The sequence below is a fragment of the Camponotus vicinus genome, unplaced genomic scaffold (assembly GCF_025532165.1).
Source record: "Camponotus vicinus isolate PSW18456_S1 unplaced genomic scaffold, iyCamVici1.0 SCAF_11, whole genome shotgun sequence".
Classification (NCBI taxonomy): domain Eukaryota; kingdom Metazoa; phylum Arthropoda; class Insecta; order Hymenoptera; family Formicidae; genus Camponotus; species Camponotus vicinus.
In genome coordinates, this window is record NW_028141947.1 from 15,281,297 (window position 1) to 15,294,632 (window position 13,336).

General features: G+C 35.5%; 1 protein-coding gene across 5 annotated transcripts in view; it reads left to right on the forward strand.

The window, feature by feature from the left end:
- Syt7 (Synaptotagmin 7) overlaps positions 1–13,336 on the forward strand; it is a 148,696-nt gene that overhangs the window by 76,216 nt on the left and 59,144 nt on the right. The window contains exon 1 of one of the 5 annotated variants that reach the window (XM_083082998.1): positions 2,201–4,017. The exons of the other annotated variants lie outside the window; for them this stretch is intronic. Within the exon in view, the coding sequence (XP_082939124.1) occupies positions 3,929–4,017 (89 nt within the window). The 5' untranslated portion in view covers positions 2,201–3,928. Of the gene's footprint in view, positions 1–2,200; positions 4,018–13,336 lie in introns of those variants that run through there. 5 annotated transcript variants of the gene reach the window in all.

The window sequence follows — 13,336 nt, forward strand, 5'->3', positions numbered from 1 at the left end:
TGAATTTGGTTTTTTAAATCGTGTATTTTCAAATAAAATAGATTACAGAGAAAAAACGGATATTCTGATTACTTTTTATATAGAAATAAAAATAAAATATTGAAAGAGCATTTAATTTTGATATTTAATCAAGAATATTTAACCTTTTGAACAGTACAGCGATTGAAAAGTGCTATTCAATGCGCTATTAACAACAAGATAAGATTTTGAGAGTTGAAATAAACATTTTTATAATATAACAATTATGATTTGTATTTTAATACAAACTTATCGTATATCTAAGAATAATTACTTATTTATTTTTTTAATTTTTTGCGGAAAATTGTATTAATTCAATTTTTAAAACACGACATTTATTCCTCATAGATCCATCTATTTTCCATTTTGCAATCTAATTAGGTTTTAACGAAGAAAGACGAATCTTTTTGTTTTTTTTATTCCTTCTATCCACATTGAAGATTGATATTTTAAGTAAATATTGACGTAATTTATTGTTTGAACTTATTTCTATTTTTTACTTTAATAAAGTAGATTTAAATAAAGGGATTTATTTTCTCCAGAGTATTTCAAAATCATCGGATGTTCTTTTAATAATAGATTTCCTAGTCAATTTGAAGATTATTTTTTTTCTTAGAAAATGTCATATTAAAAGGATATCCGGTGACTTTGGTGTATTCTAGACTTGATGCATAATCACACATTTGGTAATAGTGCACGCGCTTAGAAACTATGTGGGACGTGAGCAAACAGGAAAGGTCACAACTGCTCGTTTTAGTATAGCATTCTGGCGTTTGCCTTGCGATACTGTTTTGCGATGCCAGATGCGCCCTAATCAGAGCTATAGGCTACAAAACACAAGACACGGACATTCGAAATGTTCGTCACGTTTCACGTTTCGATCGATCGTCTCTTCAGATCGTCGATTTTATCGGCGGTCTTGTTCACGCGGAAACTTTCACAATCTCGCCCGGTTAGATACCCGACTGATAAATTGGCAATGGATCGGAGGATCTAAGAAATACTCTATACCATGCGATGCAGGAGGGAAATCAAGTCTGCTCGTGCACGAATGTGAATGGACGACTTGAGCGAAACTTTTAGGTGCATATGTGCCACGCTTTTATTTCAAGAAAAAAAGAGAGGAAAAGAAACATGCGCCAGCTAAAAGCTTGACGACGTCAGATGAGTTATATCTTCGGGACGAGAAAGTTACCCGCTCGCGCAAAAGAAGAACGTTTCTTCTCTCCTGGAGGAAACATTTCAATGATATACATTCGATTAAAAAAATATTGTTTAGCAAATTCTCTGGGTATTTTAATTTCGCCCTTAAGCTGCATCTTTTCGCTTGTTTATCTTGCGAGGGATTTCAAGCTTGTAATCGACCACGTTTTTTTTATTCAAATTAATTTTTTCGCAACAGCCTTGTTTCGTTACGATACATCTCCATGACTTTGTCAAGAGAGAATAAGTATCTTCAACAAAATTAAATTCAGAGATACATCCATGTCTTTTCCAAAGTCTGTTACTTGGCAAACTCTCAATCTTGCCAGATTTCTACGTCGAAACTTTCTTGTTTCGAATATTACGCTGTTGTTGTACCTGTTCGGTTCACAATCCCGCGCTCGTGGGTGTTTCGGCATCCACATAATCGATAAGATCCGTTCACGTTAATGATACGCGCGTGGAAACATATATACAGTAGACACCAAGAGAAGCACACACATCGACGAAGCATTTGCCGCGCGAAAAGTCATTCTTGCGCGGGAACGTTGGCACTGATCGAATCTCCTCGCTGAGGGGAAGATACGACGAAGAAGTCTTGAGACGCGGAAATTGTACAGCGGTGCGTATCCCATCGGGGAAAATCGGTAACGGTTTTATGGCAAAACCGGGGAGTTTTTAGAACGAGAGAGTGTGTGTGCGACGCGAGTAGTTCGGTCGAAGGATAAAGAGGAGGGAGAGCGGCGGGGTGGAAGTGGTTAACAGTCGTGGTGGGGGTTTCGAGGGTGGAGGAGGAGGGTCGGTTCGGTTAGAGGGAGCCAGGGGGTGAGATGGAGGAGCGAGGTGGGGAACGGCCGAGAAGATCGGGCTAGGAATCTACCGACTGTGCTCCGGGGGGGTGAACGCGAAGCCGGGGGATAGGGATGGCGTTACGGAGTAGGGATGGCGAGTACGACTTTGGGGGGTTGGTAGCAGCTGAGAGCAGTGCGAGTAGGTCACACCGTCGATCAGAGTGGCGGTCCGCGTTTTGGCGAACGGAGGCCCCGACCTCTCTCTGTTGTTGTTGTCTTCTGTCGCGGATATTTCCCAAATGCACGAGCCTCTCACGCGCCACCAAGTCCAGACGGGATCTGTCCATTCGCGCTGCATCTTTTAAAACGACTCGCTCTTAAGAAAACATGCGATCTTACTCTCGAGTGGATCGAGATCTCTCCTCGAGCGCGCTCGCATGATCCTCGAAGCGAATTTATCGATCCAAGACTTTGTTGTGAGGAGAGAAAGAAAAAGAGAGAGATCATAGATCGCGATCCGGAAACAGTCGTCTTCCCATATTTTCCATCGCATCGGATATAAGTCGAGTCTCTTTTTCTTCCCGCGTTAGATGCGCGCGCGATAAACCCGACAAACGAAAAGGAAGAGAAGTCGTGGGAGAAAAGAAAGGCCAGATAGAGGAAAGAGATAGAGATTGTTTCGGTGCCTTTCTCGTGGTGCATCGCGCATTCGTTTCGCCAAGACTCCCGAGCTTCTTCCAGTGCGTGTGCATGTGTGTGTGCGCGAAGGGAAGGCCCTCGTACCTGAAGAGAGAGGCTCCACGAGAGAACCACGCTCGTGAGCCGGATTCATCGAGGGATCACGTATAATGTGACGGTCGAGTCCCGTTGTCGCGTCGCCAGCGGCGACCCGCTAGTTGTTATTGTAGTTCGTTACGTTGTTTGTTGTTGATTATTTGGAGCACAAGCACAATTTTCCGGTGCGTGCGCTCAAACTCGCGCACTTCCAGGGCGCGAGACCAGTCGGTTCGATACACGAGTCAACGTACGTGACGCGCGCGCGCGCGCGCGCGTGTGTCACATTTTTTACACACGCCATTAAATAACGGGACTCGCGTTAATCTAGGACGTTAAAGAGCACCGCAATTGCGTGATAATTTTAACGACCGTCCTTCAATGAAACATAACGAGCGAGCCAGCCAGCCACTTGGAAATTGGGTTAAAATAGAATAACTGAACTTGTCTCTCTTTCTCTCTCCATCGAACCGAACTTCCGCCTTGTAGCGCGTCTGCTGATATTTCTTTCGCAAAGACCCTTATCTCGTTCAAAGTAAACACTTGTACCAACTGAAAGAATAAGAAAGGAATAATACAAATAAAGAAGGGCGAGAGAAGGAAACAAGAGGAACTAATGTAAGTTTATCCGATCGATAGAGAGTATAAAACAGTACGTTTATGTAACGGAAGAGATCGGAAGCGGAACTCTTCTCGAGCCGAAAGTCGAACCGGTAAAAGCTCAGGCTACTCGCGATACCGATACCGCGTGTCAGATCGATAGCGCGCGGTCGAACGAGAGGTGAATTACCTGCGTCAACGAGGAACATCGAATCGATCCATCGAAGCGACTGGGTTCGCGTATTCGCATCTCCCATCATTGTATCGTAAAGTATCTTCTTCATCTCGCGAGACGAAGAAAAAAAGCCACACTTTAAAAGAGAGCGAGCGAGAGATCGAAGTAACTGGATCACCGGATCATGAAACGTCATGTATCGATGAGCTGCCAGCGGATCGGCAAAGGGCACTTTGCCATCGGGGGATAAGAAGACGGGAACAAGGGAGCCAGATCTCTTCTGCGAACGATTAAGTCGGATCAAACGGGTTCGCGGAACCCATCGCGAGTACCACGAATCTTCGTCTTCTTGAGCACGCGATAGAAAATGGAGATCGCGGCGTCGGCTATGTTGGACGGCCTGAAGAACAATCGTATCGGGAAGTTGGCGCTGTCGCGCTTCTTGTCGCAGAGTCTGTGAGTAGAAATCATCTCAGTCGCGTTTCGCGAAGCACGAAATTGCTAGGACGAGACGCTGACCACGACCAATAAAATTCAATAAAATGCGCACGCAATACCTTGTCCGCTGGCTGTGTACATGTTACGCTTGTATGCATGCGATTGAAAATTTGCAAGTTTTTTCTCTTGCATGCCGACGCTGAAGGAACATTCCTTCGTAGGATGATTTTTTTCTGCATGGAGCGAAAGAAATATAATTGTAGACAAATAAAAGTAAAATTTATCTTCTTCAGAAACGGAAATTATAAGCTAGCTAGTTTGTGTGGCCAAGTAAAATTTATGTCCCTCTACGAGAACATCTGTTGATCTGTCTGTTAACCGTAATGATAAATCTTGTTGTCCCAAGATTATTCTTCCAAGAGTTGCGACGCTTCTTCTTCCCATGATACAACTTTATAAGCATCTTCTCACACTCTGCTCTTCTTTGTGATCCGAAAATGAAATATAATGTCGACCGTCATTTTATAATTAATTTTATAATTTTTCGCAGGGGATAATTCTCGAGGCGCAGGACGTTGTGGAAAATTGTCAAAAGCAATAAATTAATCAAACGAATATTGATTAGATTATATTATTCTATATAATTATACAGAACATATCGCAGGCATGAGATAGTTAAATGCGAAATAGCAAAGAGCGAGAGAAAGAGAGAGAATCGTAGCACATTACCATATAAATAAACGTATCTTATAAATAAACATATCAGGCAATCGTTGAATCGGAATTTTATTGTAATCGTATGAAATATGAGAATGTCAGACGCATTAATTTAATCAACATCGACAAAACATTAATCGTAGATTCCTATTAAATGTATCGTAAAATGATGATAATAATTTATATACAACGTACGTTGAATATATTCTGATAGTTGAGCGATACTGAAATATTTTCGTTAGGTAATGACACAAATATATATGTACGTTGTACGTGTATTTTGCGTCAGTTAATCGTCGAAACTTTAATGAATTCAACTTGCATAAAATAACTCGCATGTTTGTCCGTGTGTGCATGTGTCTACGCATTTTTATTGACAATCTCGCGGTTGTGTCGATACTTCTTTCCGCTCGTCTTCAATCAATGTAAGTGTACTGTAGAATTTACAATAAACACGACTGTGTGTATATTGTTATGATTTGGAACGAGCGGGTATACACGCTTATCTAAAGTGCTCTTTCATCACGCGTTTTCTCGAAATTGATTCTCCCGTTTATTTCGAAATCGTTGGAAATTGCGACAATTCAACTTCTGAGACATCCGGAAAATCTAGTTTCTCATGAAGACTTTATATAATTTTTGCGAAATATGTTTTTGAAAAAATGTTATGCATTATTGTGAGACAAGTGCATTATTGAAAAAAATATATTAATATTAAAATATATAAATATATAAATTATTAATATATATTAAAAATTTATGTAAATTACGGATTGTTGTTTACGATATAAAAGCTATCGTCTCGCTATGTAACTTTTTACTTTTTGATTAACAAATCCTCATGTTTTTAAACGTTTCTTTGTTCTTTAAATAAAGATATTATTAATTATACATGAGTCGTGAAAAATAATGCTAGTCGCAGAAAAAAACTGAAAAAAATTTCCATGTTTTTATTTCTAATTAATTTCCGATAGAATGCCTTATAAAATATTAGATCACGTTTTTCATAGTTTTAAGAGTGTGTATGTGTGTGCGTATGTATGTATAAATAAAAAAAATAAAAATTATACTAAATTATTTCGGACAAGCCAAGAGAATGCCTTCAAATAAAGATTTAATAGAGAAAGATAGAGAAAGAGAATAAATGCTCCTTACATAAAAGAACAAAATATCAAGCTGTGAGGTAGGATCCACTTAATTTGATGAGATATAGTTACGACGAGATTAAGATACCAAAATAAAACGAAGTATATATTAAAACATAGACTTCTCTAGGAGCATAACGATTATTATAGATATTATGTTTTATTACTCTTTACAAACTCGAAAAAAATTTATAAGTAATAGTGGATTAAATATAACACAGGCTGGTTAATAATATCATATAATCTTGTTTCATGTTTTTATTACTTTTTATTAAGTTACATATTTTTTATCTACCATCTCTTCTAATGTATTGTTTAATTTGCATTAATACGCGCATACATAGTTTTTTCAATTTTTTTAAACTAAATAAAAAATATTTCACATATTACATTTACTGAGGATATATTTTACATGAAAAATTAGCTAACAATTTGAAAATTAAAATTTCCTCAAACATCCGAAAACACTGCTAAGTCGCACAAGATCCTATTTTCCACTTCCGCGGATTGTGATTATTGTTCGACTACCTTCTTACAGACTTTTCGTCAGCTTAAAGTATATCTATTCCGTAGCTTTTTCGGCTTGCATTCGAGAGAAGTATGATATGATTAAATTTCTCGCTCACGAATTTCTCACATCACAACAAATCTGTCACTTTCTTTCTCACTTGTTTGTTTCATATCGCAAAGAGTGCAGAGTAATCAATCTATCTAATATAGTGTTTCTCACATAAAGCAATATTTACAAGGAAGTAGAAATCGGAAAAATGGGGCAAGCTGATAATGTTAATTAAGAAAACGCTCCGCTTGCAACGATGAGAGTGCAAATTTAGTCTCTTTTCAAGACGTATAATTTAATCATTCCAGATTGCAACTTTTAAATTAAATAATTGTATTCACTCTAAAAATATATCTCGCCCATCTTGAAATAGTTTTAATATAATAATACTAGTATATTTTATTATTTAAAAAATTCCATTTTTTATAATTATATTATGAGATATTTGCTTATTATTTTAATTTATATATTTATATAATCAATCAAGAGAAAATTTCATAGATTTATTTTATAAAATGATTAAAGACTTTCAGAGTAATTTTGCAATTAGAATGGACTTTTCACGGCACTTACCTCCAATTTACGAAAGCGAGGAACTTTATTTGTGAAAAATACTCGCTCAAATGAAGCCAATTTACACTATTTCCGATTGGGCATTTTTTTACATATCCTTTTTGCCGGAGGAAATTATATTTCTACGTGACAGACGTTCAATTCCGATATACGTATTTTGCGGTAAATGAGATTGCGAAATTCCGCAGTAAATGAGATCGCTGATAAGCGAAATTGTCCACATTTTTTGCGTTTGTAATTAAAAAAGCAGGATATATAGTCTCATAGAAATATATTTATTACCCACTGTTTTTTAAGGAAACGAGAAGGGAAAACTATTTTGATATTCATACTGTCCGTCACAAGGGTTCGTGAATTCTTTCGGTGGAATGTTTATTTGAGTAGGAATTGAAAAAAACTTTACATATTTGAAATCTTTACATACATACAGCTCTTCAGGCATTTTACATACATGTATATTTTTATTTATTTATTTATAACGGCTTTTTAATTTCTATTCGCAGATAGCGTTTTCATAGCGAAATGTCCGGAGAATTACATTGTTACATATATCAGAGCATTATATCAAATTTAGCTCGTTTGTACATATTCTGGGAAATTTACAGTACTCGAATAGATAACTACTTACAACACTGATTCGTCCACGGGGACAATTCAATCGACTCTGTAATATCGATGATAGCTCATAGTTTCAACAAAGTTATTCGAGACTTAATTCAAGTCGACTTAATGTTTGCGGATTATAAATCAGTCGAATATTACTGCGCGATATCTGAAAAGTGGAGTAAACTGCTCGTGAAGAAAACGTTACACGAGCAAAAACACGATTGCACAGGAAGTACACGTGTTTTTGTTGTATCGGAAATTCCTTATGTCGCGATTGAGAAATATATTCGATCGGTTCCGTTGGCACGGCTGCTCAACATACGTTATTCTGTGAATCCGAAGACAGTTTTACGCGCGAGTTGTGCCTGTAAAGCAGAATTTCACAGGCATGTCTCGCATCCCTGTCGTTCCGCACGCATGTCCTTTATCGGGGAAATATAAAATGGCACGAACAAATAAACGCCCTGTTCTGGGCGCGCGACGCTTGCATTAGACGGAAGTGCACTCCGAGTAAATTTATCGTTCTTTTCGGGTGATAGAGCAAACGGACGTCACTGTAGGTGAGTTACTGCAATTAAAGTACGCGCGCGCGATATCCGCGATAGGGATCGGGGAAGGGAAAAATCCGAGTGCCGTAAAATTGCTATTAACTTCCCGCGTGTGTTTTTCCAATACTCGCCTAATACAACATTACTTTAAAGAATTCCGACAACGGAAGACGGAAATTGCGAGGAAATGTATGAGGAAGGTGTTTTCCTCGATGTATTATTCTTCTAGTGGTATTTAATGTCAAAATTAAGATATTGCAAAATAGAAATTAAAATAGAAATTAAAAATAGAAATTAAAGATAGAAATTAAAAATAGAAATTAAATAGAAGTTAAAAAGAGTCAAATGCATGTATATAAATTTGAATGTTAATTTTTATTTCGGAAAAAAAGGATTCAATAAAACATATAGAAAAGAAAATTTGATAGAAATGCCGTTTCATCGAAACGTCTGTCTGTTCTTGAAATGTGAAAGCACTTTCTGCACAAAGATAGTATTTCGACATTTATTGATTTATAATTTTTCCTTCTTCTGTTCGAAGGAGAAGATGAAAATGTTGTATTCGCGAATGATTATTTTATGACCCAGTTTTGCGATTTACAGATGATTCTACGAAACTGATGTCGTTAGTGACATATAATCTGGCTGTTTGCAACGACTGCGCTTGAAACAGTTTTATTTTCGCTGCTATATTTTGTGTATTTGCACTGGCTCGAATGATAATCGCTCTGCCACGCGAACCATTTTACGTAATTAAAGGAGCGTGAAGGATGAGCTTGTGCTTTTATCAAGTTGACAAACAATCGAACTTGTTATCGAACGCGTATGCATAATATGTTGCCATGCGTTTCTGTTATTCCACGATGCATTAATGTCTGCCATACACATCTACGGCCTTAATTATCGTTTCGCGAGAATAGAAGTGAGAATAACATAGGTACGCAGGATCGAATCAAAATACGCAACTAGCGTAACGATCGATATTGTGTAATTATTACGTCAAATTCGAATTTTAGATCGATACTCGACTGTAAAAATATCAAATAACCAAACTATCGAGCAATCATTCTAATTATCGTTCATCCTATTTAGCTAATGTTTCCTTAATTATCACGTTTGAACTACTCATTGTCAGTACATATGACTACAAAGGAGAGTTGGCGATTTAATGGCCTCTTTGCGTACCACATGTATCGCGAAGAGAGAACACTGGCGTAACGCCAGATTCTACCCGCACGATGTTATCGCGCAAACGATGATTTATACCTGTTATATCGATCGTTGAATTCAAGAAAAAAAAAGAATGATTAGATTCTATGTTGCCTGGTCCGAAAACGCGGCTAATCTAATCTTTTTGCGAATACTTTACTTTATGATTTATGCTTGACGTAGCGCAAGGAAAATCTGCAATGAATTAATCCGCGTTCAACTATATTTACAGCTGTTGCTTATTTATTATTATTATCTTTTGATTGGTTTGTATGTAATAATGATCTAAAATTAATGCGATAAAATAATAATATGCAATAAAATGCAATAAAATAATATAAATATAATAATAAAATAATATAATAAAATAAAATAATAATTTAAAATAATAAAATAATATATAACAAAATATTAAAATATATAATATATATTAAAATAATATAAAAAATAGAGAGAATAAAAAATGCGCGCTATTGATTTATTTTATTTAGCGAAGGGCATGATTAGATCCATAACAGACACGTGTACTTCGATCGCTCGCGTAAACTTATCATCCCTTCAGTCGCAGCGGTTTGTTAAGCTTCCTTCCGCACGAGAGAGAACGATTCCAATTTCCTTGCCGGTACCTGCGGGGCTCGCTGCTTTCTCCGGTCGGTTCTCTTTACTCTTACGACTCGCTCTTCCGACGATTGAGTGGTAACTCGTGTTGTTTCCAGCCGAGCTTAAACGTTCCGCGCACTATCGTCGGCTAATTGATTTATCGCCCGCTAACTATCAGAGAATATTGATATTGATCGGAACTATCCGAGATATATAGATTTTGCCTAGCGTAACCTAAGACTTCAATTAATTTCTGGATTTACGGTGAAAATTGTACCTTCGATGTGCTAAATCTAGGGAAAGAGAGAGAATACATCTGCGATACGAATTACTAATAAATCACATTAGATTTTTTTTCCGATAAGTCATCACGAGAGTATTTTTATTACGATAGTTTTAGAGCCAATTATTTGAATTAATTGAATTTTCATACGTATGTAATTTAGCAAGCGTGTGTGTCAATTTTATTTCGATATCGACTAGTCATAAAACTTCACATGTTTAAAAACTAAAATATTTTATAGTCTTTCTATTTTCGCGGTGGAAATAAAATGCACATAACACCATTTTTTTTATCTCTTCAGATACGAGAAATTATTGAAGGTAGAAAAAATTCGGACTCTTTCAAAACGTGATGCGAATCAAATATATCTTTTATATATCACTATTTTTTTTCAAAAATCATTAGGCTCGGTGGATCTGTCTCTTAAATAATTCTGCTTGCTTTCATATTTAATAAACTCGAATGTACTTTATTGACGATCGATTAAAAAATTCACAAATGATTTCTGCGGTCGCATAGAGCGGGAGTCAAAAATGTGTCATAAAATTGCACCATCTGCGCGCTCGCGATTGTTTCAGATTATCGGGCTATCACGAGCGTTTACCCAATAAATTTCACGTGTAAAACTCTCGGTGATAAACTTCACGAAATGCGCCTACCTTCGCGCTGGTCTAATTTACTGCCAGCGGCGCGATATTTATTGTTTGTAATCAACAACTGGCATGTTATACGATTAGAAGTATCGCCGAATAGATCGTTTCTAGTCGTAAAAGATGTCTGTTGTTGATTGCAAACATAATTCACTTTACCATGGGACTCACTGTGACATCTCGCTTAAAATATTTTTCTCTCGAAGATTTAATTCTTCAAGTACGAATAATCTTTATGATTGGTCCATTATCTAAATGAAAAGTAAATTCTGCGCGACAGAACGAAATGATATTTTGCGATCGATGTCACGATATATTGCTGCGGACCGTTAGAATATTAGGCTTTTCATGGGAAGATGATAAATTGATGATTTTCTTTTATTGGAAAATTATGAAATTCTTAGATGAAAACTGTTGCTGCGTTTTAATTTTTCTATCTAGATTGCATGCTTGAAGCTAAAAATTGAAAAAAGTTTTTCAGCCAAGCAATTTGAGCCATGTGGGCGTCGCTTAATTTGGGGAGCTGGTGGCCAAAGTAATTAAGTGAGTCATTAAAGGGAACGAATAAAAGAACGAATTTTACTTTTAAATGGATCAAAAAATATTTTTCTTATAATTTACAGTTTAACTGAATAAAATATTGAATTTTGACATATATTGTATCTAGAAATAGAAAATTTCTAAATAGAACGAAATCGTTAGTCAAAATTAAAAAAAATTATTTAAAAAAATTTTTACTCAAGTTATAAATATCCATTATTCATAGATAATATTTGAAGTAAAAAGAAAATAATTATAATAAAAAAAATTCTCTAAAACTAAAAAAAAATATTCCTAGACATCACAATCTCTAGTATACAATTTTTCGTGTCATTTAAATGAAACTCTTAATTATCATGAAGTTTCTCTTGTATATTGTAGAAAGGCTTTGCTTTTACGTCATACTGTCGGATTTAATTCTGTTTATTCTACTGTATTGTGCGTAATGGTGAAGGATTCAAACTGTTGCAAGGATTGTTTCTCGTTGTAATTGATTCTATCCTCTTCGTTGCTTTTGCGTTATGAGAGTTCTCATTGTTGATTTATATCGAACGCCATTCAATGATATCTCGTATCAATAAGAAATACGAATTTCGAAGTTCTGTTGATGAATACTCTATGATGATACGATTACAAGAGTAACAATACGTGTATCGACTCCAATTTCTGAAGCAGACGTCTATTGTTTCATCGAAGTTTCTCTTCCTCTTCGCTTCCCATGTGTACTTTATTCACCCGCATGTGTTAATTTTCTAGTAAATCTTACTTTAAGAAAAGTAGCAAGAAAGAAGGAGAAAAAGAGAGCGTACATGTATCAAAAAGAAGTAGTTGCTATTTATTTTGTCATATATTACTGTAGTATGATAAAATATTCTAATAATAAATTGGAAATTTGTAAACTTTAGCTTTGAACTACTAATTTCTTTAAAGAAATATTTAATACGATTTATAATTCTTTAAAAGCATATTTGTTACAAAAATAGATTAGAAAACATGGTATGCAAAATTTTATTTTTAAATAAAAGATATGTAAAGTACTTTATTTAAAAAATATTTTATATTTTTATTCGAACGTGTTTTTATAAAAATTAATGATATCAGAAAATTACGCTTACTTGAAATAAAAAGAAAGCGTATTAATTGATTCAATTCTTTTTCTCTCTTTCTTTTTATATACATTTCGTATATTTATATATATGAATGTGTGTATGTATGTTTCGGTATGTTTTTCCAAAACTTCTAAATATCTCTTATAAGTTCCCCACAATTATAATTAAAATTATACAAGAGATATTTAGAAGTTTTGAAAGCATAACAAGATTAGAACAAACTACTCGAATTATTCTCTTTTGACACATATATTTTAACAAAATGAACAGATTTGTATAACAACGTATGTGTGCAAATTGAGCTAATTCTGTACAAAAATTAATTAGCGAATGCAATAAAAAATAGAGATTTGATTTCTTTTTCTTTTTTTTTATTTTAAATAATTTTGACGCGTTTACGCACCTTCAGCATTAGAAAGTTTAAGTGATAGTTGAACAACAGAATAGATTAAAAACTGCGTTTAATGCTATTTAACACGTGCCGCATTCTTCCTATAATTGCGATTTTATCGAGCAGCCACGTGCGCAGCAAATGCAAACGAGGCTCTCCATATCGCGTCGTTTTGTTTCGAACTATAGAAAAGAAAGAATACTCTCACACTTCTTTCGCTATCTACGCAAATAGTTCCAAATTGATCTGTTGGATGTACGTTTTATTCGCGTACGATGTTTTGATGATGAAACGCTGCGTTGCAAGATACGTTACATGAACGTTAACATGATATTTCGCTGTGCGATATGAATGCAAAGAATTTTAATAAAAAGGAAAAAAATATGAAAAAAGGAGTTCCTGTGATA